Source organism: Mobula birostris, chromosome 1, assembly GCF_030028105.1.
Source record: "Mobula birostris isolate sMobBir1 chromosome 1, sMobBir1.hap1, whole genome shotgun sequence".
Taxonomy (NCBI): Eukaryota; Metazoa; Chordata; class Chondrichthyes; order Myliobatiformes; family Myliobatidae; genus Mobula; species Mobula birostris.
The window spans coordinates 111,288,652-111,305,081 of NC_092370.1; the positions used below are offsets into that span (position 1 = coordinate 111,288,652).

General features: G+C 43.3%; 1 protein-coding gene across 1 annotated transcript in view; it reads right to left on the reverse strand.

The window, feature by feature from the left end:
• The window catches only part of LOC140198917 (unconventional myosin-Id-like), a 133,080-nt gene that overhangs the window by 89,847 nt on the left and 26,803 nt on the right, over positions 1–16,430 (reverse strand). Inside the window, exons 7-8 of the mRNA XM_072260163.1 lie at positions 8,750–8,866; positions 1,313–1,519 (exon numbers count right to left, since the gene is read on the reverse strand). Of these exons, the coding sequence (XP_072116264.1) occupies positions 1,313–1,519; positions 8,750–8,866 (324 nt within the window). The remainder of the gene's footprint in view (positions 1–1,312; positions 1,520–8,749; positions 8,867–16,430) is intronic.

Here is a 16,430-nt window from a genome sequence, read left to right on the forward strand (position 1 = left end):
AGGGCTTTGTTTGTTTGTTCCAATTATGTTTTCTTGTTAAAAAGGGGGTATAATTCACAGTTAATTTATGTTTTTGTTGAAAATGTTGTGCATCTGATGCTATGTGTGTGAAATGCTGCTGCAAGTTCCTCATTTCATTTGTGCAGACCTGTTCTTGTACATATGACAATAAACTCAACTCTGCCTTTGATTTTGGTTTGGCCAGAACGGAAGTTTTCATAACAGTTCAGCTTTTCAGAAATAATTATAGTGGTGAATGGATTTGTGCAATGCATTTGAAAATAAAGGAAAGCTTGTCCTTCAGTAGTTTTATGTGTACTATTGCACTCTGCAAGCAATGGAATACTTTGGAATTGCGGTCACCATTGCAATATAGGACACAAGAAGCCACCTGATTCCAGAAACACAAACAAACCAAATGATGAGATAATTTGTTTTAGTAATTCTAAGAGCAAATGCTCTCAGAGTGTTTTCAGAGTAAGTCTCATCATGTTCAAAATCAACCTAGCACTGGGAAATGGGACTCCCTCAGGAAGGCAAATTGGTTTGTCTGGATGAGTTAGGCCAAAGTGCGACCCCTTTCTGAGCTGTTGGCCTCTAACATCTCATCTGAAGAAGAGTGCCTTTTTAATAGAGTCACAGGGTCATAGAGCACCACAGCACAGAAACAGGCCTTTAGGCCAATCTAGTCCATGCCAACCTGGTTTTCTGCCTAGTGCCATCTACCTGCGCACAGACTATAGCCTTCCTGTCATCCATGTACCCATATAAACTTCCCTTAAATGTTGCAATTGAGCCTGCAACCACCATTTCCACTACTGGCTCGTTCCACACTCGCAAAACCCTTTGCGTGAGGAAGTTCCTCCTCATTTCTGTTACATATTTCACCTTTCACCTTAAACCTATGACCTCTAGTTCTAGTCTCACCACAAGTCTGCTTGCATGTACCCTATCTGTACCCCTCATAATTTTGCACTCCTCTGTAAGATTTCTCCGCATTCCCCTACACTCCATGAAGTCCGAACCTCTTCAACCCTTCCGTGTAACTCAGGTCAAGTTCCAACAACAAACTTGTAAATTTTCTCTGTACACTTTCAAGATTATTGATATCTTTCCTGCAGGCGGGTGACCAGAACTGTATTGTTGTTAGTCCACATTTTTAGCTGAAGTCCTTGAAGTGAACTTTGAACCCATAACAACCTGATTAAGATATAACGGCGTTGGTGCTAAGCTATGTCTCTCACTCAATTTGTGGCATTCCTACAACACTCAAACAACAGATACACCCAGACTCACAAGCAAATATTTCTACCTTAGCGAAGGCATCCCTGCCATACGTGGCTTCCTGGGACGTGTGCTGCTTTTCAATTACTTCACCCCCTCCTGCAGCTACAGTGCGATGGAGAAGTGTCTTCTTTACGGTATCTGGCTCAGTCATTGTGATCTCTGCAATCTGAGAGACCAGGTCTTCATTGCCGATTGAGACAGTGTCACCTTCTGTGACAAAAATCAGGTTCCCCTATGAAGATCAACAAAACCAGGAGTCAACAAAGTCTTGGAGGATACTGACAACACGTGCATGAGAGGAATCATTGGAGCTGCTGCATCTACATGATACTGGAGCCTATACAAATGAATTAAGAATTGTATACTCAAATGTATTACATACATGACTTCTAGGTACACACTAAAGAATCCTGGAATGCACTATTCAATTGAAGACTGAGCCAAATGGATTTACAGGACTGATGGTGACAGAGTTTTAGCACAAAGACGAGCAAATCTGCAGGTGCTGGAAATCTAAGCACCACACACAAAATGCTGGAGGAACTCAGCAGGCCGGGCAGCATCTATGGAAAGGAGTAAACAGTCGACATTTCAGGCCGAGATCCTTCATTGGGACTGGAAGAGAAGATGAAGTCAAGAAGGTGGGGGGAGGGGAGGAAGAAGGATGAGGTAGTAGGTGATAGGTGATAGGTGAAACTGGGAGAGGAGGAGGGGTGAAGTGAAGAGCTGGGAAGATGATGGATGAAAGACATAAAGGGCTGGGGAAAGGGAATCTGATAGGAGAGGACAGAAGACCATTGAAGAAAGGGAAGGGGGAGGAGCACCAGAGGGAGGTGATTGACTGATAAGGAGAAAAGGTCAGGGGGGAAAAGGGAATGGGAATGCTGAAGGTGGAATAGTAAAGGCAATTACTGGAAGTTCAAGAACCAATGTTCGTGCCATTAGGTTGGAGGCTACCCAGACAGAATATAAGGTATTGCTCCACCAACCTGAGAGTGGCCTCATTGTGGCAGTAAGGAAGCCATGGACTGAGATTTCAGAATGGAAATGGGAAGTAGAATTGAAATAGGTGGTCACCGGGAGATCCTGCTTTTTCTGGCAGATGGCGCGTAGATGTTTGGTGAAGCGATCTCCCAATCTACGTCGGATCTCACCAATACGCAGGAGGCCACACTGGGAGCACCAGATACAGTAGTTGATCCCAACAGACTCACAGGTGAAGTGTCACCTCACCTGGAAGGACTGTTTGGAGCCCTAAATAGGAGTGAGGAAGCAGGTGTAGGGGAAGGTATGGCACTTGTTCTGCTTGTAAGGATAAGTATCAGGAGGAAGATCAGTGGGGAAGGACAAATGGACTTGGGAATCACGTAGGGAGTGATCCCTGCAGAAAGCAGAAAGTGGGGTGGGGGGAGGGAAAGATGTGCTCGGTGGTGGGGTACCATTGGGGATGGCAGAAGTTATGGACAATTATATGCTGGATGCGGAGGCTACTTTGGTGGTAGGTGAGGACAAGGGGGACTCTATCCCTGGTGGGTGGTGGAGGATGGGGTGAGGACAGACAAGTGCAAAATTGAAGAGCTGCAAGTGAGGCAGTGTTGATGGTTGAAGAAGGAAAGCCCCTTTCTTCGAAGAAGGAGGACATCTCATTAGTTCTGGAGTGAAAAGCCTCATCCTGAGAGCAGATGTAATGGAGACAGAGAAACAAAGAAGGGGATGGCACTTTTACAGGTGACAGGGTGGGAGCAGGTATAGTCGAATAGCTGTGAGAATTCCTAGAGATGCTGCCAGCAACTTTTATGTGTGTTGCTTGAATTTCCAGCATCTGCAGAATTCCTGTTGTTGGCTGTGAGAATTGGTGAGTTTAGTCATAGTCAGGGGTCCCCAACCTTTTTTGCACTGCGGACGGGTTTAATATTGACAATATTCTTGCGGACTGGCCGACCGCGGGAGGGTAGGGTTACCAACGAACAAGAGAGGCAGTCAAACGCGTTGTTTATTGAAAAGACTACAATGACCATGAAGCCTTGCGCGGGCACCACTGCGCATGCGCGTTGTGACGCCGATTCCTCCCCCTCCCCAGGTAAATCCTTTTTTTGGCGATTCTGTTCGTGGGGGTGGGTGTTAATCACGACCGGAATATAGGTGATAAGTGGGTAATACACTCAATTTTGTTTCTAAAAGGGTTTATCTAACGAATTTAATATTAAACACACAGCGCATATTTTCCTCGCATGGATATAATAATAAATCAATTATCAGGGGAGCTTGAAGTGTTGAACGAACTTCCAGTAGAAGTGGCAGAAGCAGGTTCGATATGATCATTTAAAGAAAAATTGGATAGGTATACGGACAGGAAAGGAATGGAGGGTTATGGGCTGAGTGCAGGTCGGTGGGACTAGGTGAGAGTAGCGTTCGGCACGGACTAGAGGGGCCGAGATGGCCTGTTTCCGTGCTGTAATTGTTATATGGTTATATAGGTCACTTATGTCAATAGCATCATAACCTTTTAAGTAATATTTGGATATTAAACGCACAGCACATATTTTCCCCGTATGAATATATAAAATCATTGCAACACACCAATATCGCTGAATCAGTGGGAGCCCTGGGCTTGTTTCCCTGCAACAACACTGTCCTATCGAGGGGTGATGGGAGACATCGATACTCAAAGGGGGTTCCTGATGTCCAGTCTATTCCGCAGGTTAGTTTTCGTTGCATTCATTGCAGAAAACTCCGCTTCGCAGAAAAATGTTGGAAATGGAAGCAACATTTTCAGTGCTTTCGTGGCTATCTCAGGATACTTAGCCTTGACTTTGATCCAAAATGCCGATAGAGATGTTATGTCAAACATACTTTTCAGCCCATCGTCGTTCGCAAGCTCAAAGAGTTGATCACCTTCCCACCCTGAAACGGATGATGCGTGCGTAATGGCTGATCAGTGGCCGTGACAGGGAATGAGGAAAGGTGCAGCTGACCAAATCATATCGCTTCCTCGCGGCCCGGCAGTGCATGCTCTGCGGCCCGGTAGTTGGGGACCGCTCGATAGTCATACTTTATTGATCCCGAGGGAAATTTGGTTTCGTTACAGTTGCACCAACCAAGAACAGAGTATAAATATAGCAATATAAAACCATAAATAATTAAATAATAATATGTAAATTATGCCAGGAAATAAGTCCAGGACCAGCCTATTGGCTCAGGGTGTCTGACTCTCCAAGGGAGGAGTTGTAAAGTTTGATGGCCACAGGCAGGAATGACTTCCTATGACGCTCTGTGTTGCATCTCGGTGGAATGAGTCTCTGGCTGAATGTACTCCTGTGCCCAACCAGTACATTATGTAGTGGATGGGAGACATTGACCAAGATGGCATGTAACTTGGACAGCATCCTCTTTTAAGACACCACCGTCAGAGAGTCCAAGTTCCATCCCCACAACATCACTGGCCTTACGAATGAGTTTGTTGATTCTGTTGGTGTCTGCTACCCTCAGCCTGCTGCCCCAGCACACAACAGCAAGCATGATCGCACTGGCCACCACAGACTCATAGAACAACCTCAGCATCTTTATAGAAGCTATCAGAAGGTGAACTGTCTCCAGAGATAGAGACAGTGAGATCGAGAAATGGGATGGTGGTGTCAGAAATGGACCAGGTAAATTTGAGGGCAGGATGGAAGTTGGAGGCGAAGTTGATGAAGTCAACAAGCTCAGCATGGGTGCATGATGCAGCCCCAATGCAGTCATCGATGTAGCATAGGAAAGTTTGGGGAGTGATACCAGTGTAGGCTTGGAACATAGACTGTTTCACATAGCAGACGAAAAGGCAGGCATAGCTGGGACCCATGCAAGTGCACATGGCTACACCTTTGGTTGGAAGGAAGTAGGGATAGCCGAAGGAGAAATTATTGAGAGTGAGGGCCAGTCTGCCACACAGAGGAGTGCAGTGGTGGAGGGGAACAGGTTGGGTTTGTTTCCTAGAAAGAAGCAAAGCGCTTTAAGCTCCTCCTGATGGGGATGGAGGTGTGTAAGGTCTGGATGTCCATGATGAAAATGAAATGATTAGGGCAAGGGAATCTGAAGTCATTGAAAAGAGCCAGAGTGCGTGAAGTATCACGGATGTAGGTAGGAAGGGACTGAACTGGGGGAGATAAAACTGAGTCAAGGTATGCAGATATATGCAAGTTCAGTGGGACAGGAACAAGCAGAAACAAAGGGTCTACCTGGACAGGCAAGTTTGTGGATCTTGGGTAGGAGGTGGAAACGGGAAGTGTGGGATAAGGGAACAATGAGGTGGGTGGCAATGTATGGGAGATCCCCAGAGTTAATAAGGTCAGTTATAGTGCGGGTGACAACAGCTTGGTGCTCCTTAGTGGGCTCCTGTTCGAGGGGTAAAGTAAGAGGATGTGTCTGAGAGTTGTCACCTGGCCTCAGCAAGGCAGAGGCCAGTCTGCCAGACTACTACAGCATCCCCACCACCTTATCTGCGGGTTTGATGTTGAGGTTAGGATTCGTGCAGAGAGAGTGGAGAGCAGTGTGTTCAGAAGAAGGGAGGTTAGAGTTGGAGAGAAGAGTGGTAAAGTCAAGATGGTTGATGTCTTGTCAGCAGTTAGCAATGAAAAGGTCTGTAAATTCTCCCATGATTAGGTTAGTGTCAATATTCCCTCTAGGTGTGCGTGTGTGCATGCACACACATCTTTTGCTACCAGCACAAAGAAATTGAAATTGCACACAAAGGGCTGTCACCCTCCACCTCATTGGCGTGTTAAGTATATTTCACGATAGTTCACAGTAACATTTCCTTTACCGGTTTCTAATGCAGACAGTGTTGACAATGTGGAGTTTGCGGTGATGTGTCTGCAGATTTTAGAAATGGCTTATTTATACTGTTTTTATTGAAGAAATTAGTGCACACATGTTGTTGTCACTGGGCAAAAACATTGCACAGCCCAAGATTTTTGCGTCAATTGGTCATTAAAAATTAGAGGGAATATTGGTTAGGATTTATTTGGGATTGTGAGGGTTTGGTGTGGCATGGCTGAAAGGGCTGGAAGGTCCTGTATTGCTAAATAAATAAATAATCTTCTATTGCCTTTTTTTGCACACAGGTTTACTTTGCAGCATCTGTTTCCCTGTGATAGTGAATTAATATTCTCACCACTCACTGGGTAAAGATGTCTATTTTGAATTCCCTAACTCTGTTAATAAATGTTCTATTATCTCTCTTCTTGGATACTCACTTCCTTTGTCTCTGAGTAAATTAACTGATAATCTGGTAGTTAAACACACTATGAGAATTTGGATACAATTCCGAAAATACTTTGGCTTATTGAGATTTTCTCTTTCGAGTCCCATTTTTTCTAATTATTTTCTTTAAACCCTCTATGATTGATGTGGCTTTTAAAGAATGGGATAGATTAGGTATTAAATGCTTTCAGGACTTGTTTGTAGAGGGAAGTCTCTTTTTGTTTGAACAACTGTCAACTAAATATAGTTTACCCAAAACTCATTTTTTTCGATACCTACAAATAAGAGATTTTTTACAGTCTCAAATAAGTACATTTCCTAAAAGTCCTGATAAGAATCTACTAGATGTAATTTTTAATTTGAAACCTTTTTATGATGGTTCTATATCTAATATTTATAATATGCTTTTGGGAATGAGAAGTGTTCCTTTAGATAAAATTAAAAATCTTTGGGAACAAGATTTACAGACTTCACTTTCTGAGGAAACTTGGAATCAGATTTTTAAATTGGTTAACACTTCATCATTATGTGCCCGCCACTCTCTCCTACATTTTAAAGTGGTCCATAGGGCCCATATGACCAAGGATAAGTCTCGTTTTTATTTATATATATCTCCATCTTGTAATAAATGTAATAATGGAGAAGCTTCATTCATTCATATGTTTTGGACATGCCCGAGTCTTGGAAAATATTGGAAAGAAGTATTTCAAACTTTCTCAGTACTTCTCAAAGTAAACTTTAAGCCTAATCCTTTGACTGCTTTATTTGGTGTTGTTGGAGGAAAGGATATTACTTTGGAGTCATCTAACTTGCACATTTTGGCTTTTATTTCTCTTATGGCCAGAAGGACGCTCTTGCTTAAATGGAAAAATGCGGCCCCTCCAATTCATGCTTAATGGTTACGTGATGTGATGTCATGTTTAAATGTAGAGAAGATTCGATATCCAATCTCTGAATCTAGCCAAGACTTTCAAATATTGTGGGGACCTTTTTTGAATTATCTTCAAAACCTTTGATTTGCAGTTAAAGCACAGGTGATGACTAATAATTTTTTTCCTTTTATTCCTTACTAATCAGCTTAGGTCTTGGTAATGGGTTAGATTTTTTTAATATAATAAAACTACTATATTTCAATGTTACGAATTAAATAATCTGTATGAATATAGGGTCAGGAGTCTTTATATGCAATTTAGTATAATGTATTGATATATATATTCTTATACTCTGTATTCTTATATGTAAAATTAATAATAATAAAAACATTGGAAAGAGAATTCCTTATAGGATATTCTGGAGACTATCTTATATCAAAGGCGCCTGGTTTTGAACTTCCCCCGCAAGTGAAAACATTCTCTCTAGACCCATTTTATCAAAACTCCTTGAAATTTCAGAGACCTATATAGGTTAACCCAATCATTTTCTCAAAAGAACAGAGACTGAATATGTTCACCTTTCTTTATATTTTTATACACCTGAATTTCCAGTTCCATCCTTATTTGCATTCACTCAATGCCTCTGTAGCCTTCCTATAATATGGTTACAAGGACCATGGCTCTCTGCAAGTTTAGCACAGTTTCCATATTTTTAAAATTCTATGTCTCTGGAAATAAATCTTAGTAATTTATGGAATTTTGGTGACCTTGTTAATCTGCAACACAACTTTTAGTGATTACACTCCACTCCAGGATCCCATCTGCTGAGATACATTTGTTGATCATTTGTCATTCTTCAAGTTTTTAATACTCTGCACAATTTTATTGCAATCCTCTTCAATAATGGTATTTCCTTCCCCAAATCAACTTGGTATCATCTGCAAATGGAGAGTTGGGGATTTTGATTCCAGCATCAACATCGTAGATATGAATTGTAAGCGGTAGTGGAATGCTGCTACCCACTGTCAGTGAACAGCTAACTTTAATTTCACAGTCTGCTCTCTGTCCTGAAACCAGCAAGCTATCCATTCTGCTGCTTCTTTGATTTAGTTAGACTATCATGGAGAACCTTAGGGAAAGCCTTTTGAAAGCCGAGATAAATTGCATCTACTACATTGCCATTATAAACCTTCTGTTACTCAATATGCTTGGTGAAACAAGATTTTTCCTCATCAAATCCACACTTCACATTCATTGTTAAACCTTTCATCTCTTTCTGTTCTTTTCTCCTTTAGTAAGGTATCCTAGGGGTTTATGTAAAACAATTTAAAATTAAAGTTTATCCTCACCAGATGCAGGATGGTGGCCAAGACTTTATAGATGGCAGCGATTTCCTCTTCACTGAACCCAAGCACTTCCATTGCACTCTTCACCATCTTGAAGTTTGCTTTGTCATTAATCCCAGTCTGGAAATGGATTACAATGAATGTGAAGGTAAGAAATTCACAGGGTTAGCACCAAGCTATAGGGCGATGAATTATATAGATTTCAGAAACATTCAGGAATACTAACAACAGCCATTTTCTATGACATATTTAAATCCATGTCCCCTTGAAATTCAGTGGTATTATTTTTTGTAGGCGTTTCTATTCAGGGGCTTTGATGTTTCCATACCAGGTCATGATGCAACCAGTCAATATACTCTCCACTGCACGTCTATAGAGGTCTGTCAAAGTTTTAGATAACATGCGGAATCTTCTAAGAAAGTAATGTTGCTGCCTTGCCTTCTTTGTAATGGCATTTATATGCTGGACCCAGCGGAGATCCACTGAAATGATAACACTGAGAAGTTTAAGATTGCTGACCTTCTGCATTTCTGATTCCCCGATGAGGGCTGGCCCACGGCCCTCTAGTTTTCTCCTCCTATATTCAATAGTTAGTTTCTTGGACTTGCTGACATTGAGTGAGATGCTGTGGCAATACTCAGCTAGACTTTCAATCTCCCTCCTACATGCTGATTTGTCACCACCGATTTGGCCAACAGCAGGAGTGACATCAGGAAACTTAAATATGACATTGGAGCTATGTTTAGCCTCGCAGTCGTAAATGTAAAGTAAGTAAAGGGCTAAGCACATAGCGTTGTGGTGCACCTGTGCTGATGGCGATTCTGGAGGAGATGTTGCTGCCAATCTGAACTGAGCGAGATCTGCAAGTGAGGAAATAGAGGATCCAGTTGAAGCAGAACAAGCACCAGCAGAATCAAAGACCTCACCCACCCTGCAGATTCCTTTTTCTCCTCTCTCTCATCGGGCAGAAGACACAAAAGCCTGAAACCATATATTACCAGACTGAACAGCTTCTACCCCTGTGCTGTAGATTGATACTTTATTGATCACAAAGGAAATTACGGTACAGTAGCATTACAAGTGCACAGATGTAAATATTGGAAGTGAAGTAGAAAGAATAAAAAATAAGTTACCACAAACAGACTAACAGAAAGGGGTCATCACTTCACTGGCTATGGGTTGACTCATTATAGAACCTAATGGCTGAGGGTAAGATTAACCTCATATAGTGCTCTTTGGAGCAGCACAGTTGTCTTAATCTTTTACTGAAAGTGCTCCTCTGTTCAGCCAAGGTGGGATGCAGAGGGTGAGAAACATTGTCTAGAATTGCCAGGATTTTCCATAGGATCCTCAGGAAGTAGAAGCATCCTGGCTCTTCTTGTACTCAGCCTCTGTGTTGGTGTTCCACTCAAGTCTGTCATCCAGGTGCACCCCAGGTACCTGTAGGTCCTCGCCACATCCACGTCCTCACCATCAATAGTAACAGGGAGCAGTGCAGATTTAGTCTTCCTAATGTCCATCACCATCTCCTTTGTCTTACTGATGTTGAGCTGCAGATGATTCAGCTTGCACCAGCTGGACCCTGTATTCATCCTTGTGTCTCCGTGCATACGTGATGTGCAAGCCTCTATTGTCTATGATCGTCAAACACTACTGAATATTCGGGTCTCTGTCGTGGACTTACTCATTCAGGATTCTGGACAAAGAAGCTTTCACCGCTCTCTACTTTCCCAACTACCTGAAGGTATATGGGCTCGGCCCTGCGGCTGCCACCGTAGGAAACGAGCTAGGAGGCAGTGTAAACGTGCAGGCGCCTCGGTTAAGCACAAGAATCTTGTCTGCTTTCACTCGAAACCAGTCTACCTTCTGCAGCTCGACGATGTTAGACCCGGTCGGCCACGTAACTCCATTTCTCGGCACTCCCTCGAGACCAGGTACGCCTTTCGCCAACCGATTATCCCAGACACAGACCTGGACGCCAGACCGCTGGCCTACGGGCTCCCCGTCAGGCCACTTGTGAAGCATGGTGGAGTAGTCTTCCAGAACCTCCGCCCTCTGGCGAGCGAGCCATTGTCAGATTATACTGCTATCCCAGTCAAAATGGCTCTGATCAATGCGAAATCCTTATCCAATAAGACTTTTATTCTCAGTGACTTCTTCAACGTCCAAGGATTGGATTTCTTACTGGTGACGGAAACCTGGTTAAGCACTGGTGAGCTTGCTCCACTTGTTGAACTCTGTCCAGATGACTGTAACTTTTTTAGCATGCCTAGACCCTCCGGACGCGAAGGGGGTCTAGCCGCTGTGTTTAAGAAACATTTTAATTGCCGTCTACTGAACTCTGATTACTTCCCCAGCTTCGAGGTGCAATTAATTAAAATGGGCCTGGTCAATCCCCTGTTAATTGCTCTTGTGTATTGTCCACCAGAAATACATAAAGATTTTATCACTCAACTTGCGGACTTCCTCTCAAATACTATGCCCAACTTTGATCGAGTTCTGATTCTTGGTGACTTTAATATTCATGTTTGCTGTCCCGCTAAGCCTCTCGTAAGTGACTTTATGCATCTGCTTGAGTCTTTTAATCTGCTTTGCTTATCACTGGACCCACTCACATGCTAGGCCACACACTTGACCTGGTCTTATCGTCTGGTTTTCCAATCAGCAATGTGGAAATAATTGATGCGTATCTGTCGGATCATAGTGCTGTTATGTTTGATGCTTCTCTGCCTTTTTCCCCTACTAAATTTCATCTTCCTGGACATTGCTCTCGTTACGTTAACTCTTCGAGTGTCAATAAGTTCTCTGAGGCTCTCATAGCTGTTGCTAATACCTGCACTATTGAGGCTTTCCTCCCCATCTCAGCACTGAGGAACATACTTCTTTATTTAATACCACCTGCTCCTCTGTTCTGAATACTGTTGCTCCTCTTAAATTCAAAAAACCTAAGCCTAAAGGTCTGCGGTGGCTTAATGACACCACCAGAGCCCTGAGGAGGAAGTGCAGAATATCCGAACGAAAGTGGAAGCATGATGAGCTTCAAATTTCCTTTGAAATTTTGAGAAATAATCTCCACAAATATCAGGATGCAGTTAAGGCTGCAAGAGCAAAATACTTTTCTGACCTAATTTCTAACAACTCTCATAATCCCAAGGTCTTACTCAGTACCATAAATTCTGTCATTTGACCTGCCCTCAGTATTAGTTTAGATGTGTCCCCTGCTAAGTGCGAAGAACTTTTAAAATTCTTCATTAGCAAAGTTGAAGACATTAGAATGAACATTCCTCCCCCTATCTGTGACCTAACTGTCTCACTGGTCTGTTCATCTAAACTGGACTGTTCCCAACCCATCACGCTACCCTCCCTTACAAAGATTGTTTCCACCATGAAACCTGCAACCTGCCCCCTTGACATTGTCCCCACTGCCCTCCTGAAGGACGTCTTTGACATAGCCGGTCCCATCCTCTCTATTATCAACAGCTCCCTGGCCACTGGTACCGTTCCAACCTGCTTCAAGTGCGCCGTGGTCCAGCCCCTCCTGAAAAAACCCAACCTAGACCCTACCTTACCTAGTAACTACAGACCTATTTCTAAACTTCCATTCTTGTCAAAGGTTCCTGAAAAGGTTATTCTTAGTCAATTGTTGCCCTACCAACACCAAAACAACATCTTGGAAAGATTTCAGTCAGGTTTTAAGGCTTATCATAGCACAGAGTCTGCCCTGCTGAAAGTGTACAATGATCTCCTCCTCTCTACCAACTCAGGTGACTCTGCCATCCTAATTCTTCTTGATCTCAGCGCAGCATTCGATACTGTGGATCATGCCATTGTAATAGACCATCTCCGGTATGGGGTTGGTGTTGATGGCACTGCCTTGAACTGGTTCACATCCTACCTCAAAAATAGAAGCTTCTCCATCAACATAGGCAGATTTTCTTCTTCTCCAGCTAGTTTCTCCTGTGGGGTCCCACAAGGTTCCATCCTAGGTCCCATTCTTTTCTCTATATAAATGCTTCCCCTCAGCCAAATCATTCAAAAACACAACATTTCCTTCCATTGTTATGCTGACAACATACAACTTTATCTCCCCTTGAAACCAAACGACCAGTCAAATCTAGTCAGCCTCAGGAACTGCCTTGAGGAGATGAAGTGTTGGATGGCACAAAACTTCCTACAGCTGAATGAAGGCAAGTCTGAAGTTGTCCTATTTGGCCCCCCTGACTCCATCAAAGTGATGACCAACAGTCTTGGTAACCTGTCCACCCTTGTCAAACCCCGTGTCAAAAACCTTGGTGTGATATTTGATTCCACCTTTAAGTTTAACAAGCTAGTTAATGGAGTAGTAAAAGCCAGTTTTTTCCAGCTTCATACTATTGCCAAAATCAAATTGGTTCTCTCTTTCAAAGATTTCGAGAAAGTCTTCCACGCCCTTATATCCTCCCGCTTAGACTACTCCAACTCCCTGTATACTGGGATTAGTCAGTCGTCCCTGTCCCATCTGCAACTGGTCCAGAACGCTGCAGCCAGGCTCCTGACAGGTGCCCGGAAGAGGGACCATATTACTTCTATCCTGGCCTCTCTCCACTGGCTACCAGCATGGTTTAGAATTGATTTTAAGGTTCTTCTGTTTGTTTATAAAGCCCTAAATGGGCAGGCCCCCTCCTATATCGCAGACCTTCTAAACTCTTATTCTACTTCCAGATCCCTCAGGTTGGCTGACTTGGGGCTTCCGGCTGTCCCGTGATCTAAACGTAAGCTCTGGGGTGACCGTGCCTTTGCTGTTGTAGCCCCTAGACTATGGAACAGCATTCCCCTCCCTATCAGATCTGCCCCCTCCATTGACTCTTTTTCCAGGCTCAAAACTTACCTTTATTCACTAGCGTTTGAATCTCCTTGATGTGGCTGATTTTTGGCTTGTGCCTAGGCTCATGTATTGTTTATTTTGTGCCTATAAGCTGTGTGCCTTGTTGTTTATATCTGTGTTTCTTGTATTTGTGATTTTAGCTACCTGTTATGGTTTGTACAGCACTTTGGTCAACATGGGTTGTTTTTAAATGTGCCTTATAAATAAATTTGACTTGACTTGACTTGACTCCCTTTATACACCCAACTATTGCTGAGTCATCAGAGAATTTCTACAGATGACATGACTTAATGTTGTATCTAGAGATAAGAGTATTGGATGGTTTCCTAGTATGATAAACTGGACTGTTGACCTCATAATCTACCTCATTATGACCTGCACCTTCTATTCTACCTGGAGTGTACTTTCTCTGTAACTAACACGTTTCGTCTGCATTCTGCTATTGTTTTCCTTGTAATAACTCGATACACTTTTGTAATGAATTGATCTGCATGGACAGTATGCAAGGCAAGCTTTTCACTGTACCACAGTATACATGACAAGAGTAAACAATTTAGCAACTCTATTGATCTGATTCCCATCCTTGTGTTGGAATTAAATTGCTGACATTTTTTAACTTCAGTGAACTGGGTGTTGATGCTTTCGACCAAGTCGAGACTATAACCATATAACCACAGAAACATATAACAATTACAGCACAGAAACAGGCCATCTTGGCCCTTCTAGTCCATGCCGAACTCTTACTCTCACCTAGTCCCACTGACCTGCACTCAGCCCATAACCCTCCATCCCTTTCCTGTCCATATATCTATCCAATTTAACTTTAAACGACAACATCGAACCTGCTTCAACCACTACTCCCTTTTTCCTATATTTGGAACAGCAATACATTGAGAATTCACCAGCCGTCAACACAAGCAAAAACAAATTAGGAAAGAAGTAAAAAAATTTGTTTGATTTTCTTTTTAAACGGTAACCACTTCCTTTCTAAGGACTGTGGGTGTGTTTGCATCAGGGTTGGTCTCTTGCTGATACAGTACTTCCTTTTTTTCAAACCAGTTCACACTAATGGTCAGCCTGGGTCCCAGCTGTATGTTAACAGTACCATTGCCCACCTTGACAGAAGAAAGGTCCAAACTGAAACCTGACTCTTCTTGATCGTCAGGTACCTGACCCAAATAAAAAGTCATCTCCGCACTTTAAGGGATATATTCACACTTTCATGTATTTTCCCCTTGTAACAAATCTCTAGCCTCCCTGCCAACCCTGACCCACTGAAATTCATCGAAACAGGTTCATGGCAGACTCCTTCTCCATGGCCCTGCACTCGTTTTTCAAACATCTGGATTTTTAAAAAAATGTCTATGTCATTCTCCTATTTAGTGATGGCAAGTCCATTTTCAGTGCACTGATCCCAAACAAACTCATCTGCAGGCTCCTAGACCTAGAATCCAGCATCCCACTCTGTAACTGGATGCCTGACTTCATGGTCAAAAGAGGATGATCTTTAAGCATAGGCAGCAACACTCCTCCACAATTATTCTCATCACCAGTGTCCTGCAAGGCTGTAATCTCAACCTCTTACTGTATTTCCAATACACTATGTGGCCAGTTTCTGCCCTAACTCTGTTTTACAACTTGTACATGACACCATCATAGGGGGCTCGATCTCAGGCAATGACGGGATCAGTTCAGCAGAGAGATAAAGAGTATACTGGTATCAAGGCAACAATCTTTTCATCAATGTTCTCAAACAAAGGAGCTGGTCATTGACTTCAGGAAGTGGGACGAGTCCATGCCGCTGTCTGTATCAATCCTGCTGAGATGGAGATGGTTGAGAGTTTCAGGTTTCTAGGTGTAACTATCACCAACAATTTGTCCTGGTCCAGCCACAAGGATGCTACTGAATGCTACACCAATGCCTCTACTTCCTCAGAAGGGTAAGGAAAAGTAGCATGTTCCCGATGACTCACACCAGTTTTCACATGTATAGAAAGTAACCTTTTCCGATACATCATAGCTTGGTACGACAACTGCGCTGCCCAAGACCACAAGAGATTGCAGAGAGTTATAAATGTAGCTCAGTCCATCACACAAACCAACATACCCTCCACTGACTCCGTCTGCCTCAGGGAATCCACTAACATAATCAAAGACCCTTCCCATACAGTCATTCTCTCTTCTTTCCCTCTCATCAGGCAGAAAATATAAACGCTTGAGGGGACGTACCACCAGGCTCAAGGCCAGCTTCTATCCCACTACACTAGTAGGCAGCCGTCGATCCCAGGGGATCATGGGTTTGCGCCTCTGGTGGACTGTGTCCTCTCCAGGGCACAAGCCTGGGCAGGGCACAAGGCTGTTGCCAGTGCAGCAGGTTCCCCCTCTCCACGTCACTGATGTAGTCCAAGGGAAGAGCAAGTGCCGATAGAGCTCGGCACCTGTGTCGTCGCAGAGTTTGCCAGAGTGAAGTTGTAAACAACATCATACTGCCTTAGGGATCCCAGCTCCGGATTTCTTCCTCGGGGTTTACTCCTGAAGCCTTTCCCATGGCTGGGTATGGCTGCAAGACAACGAAGTTTTAAAATCAGAGTTTTCCTTCTCCTAGGCAGGCTGCCGTCCAAGGCTGACGAGACTCACCTGCCCAAAGGTGAGACTAGTGAAAAGGCATACTCTAAACGGTGAACTCTTGACCTCCCAATCTATCTCGTCATGGCCCTTGTACTTTATTTGTCTACCTGAACTGCATTTTCTCCGTGAATGTAACTGTTTTCCTTTTTAATACCTGTCTGGATGGAATGTAAAACAAATAAAAAACTCACT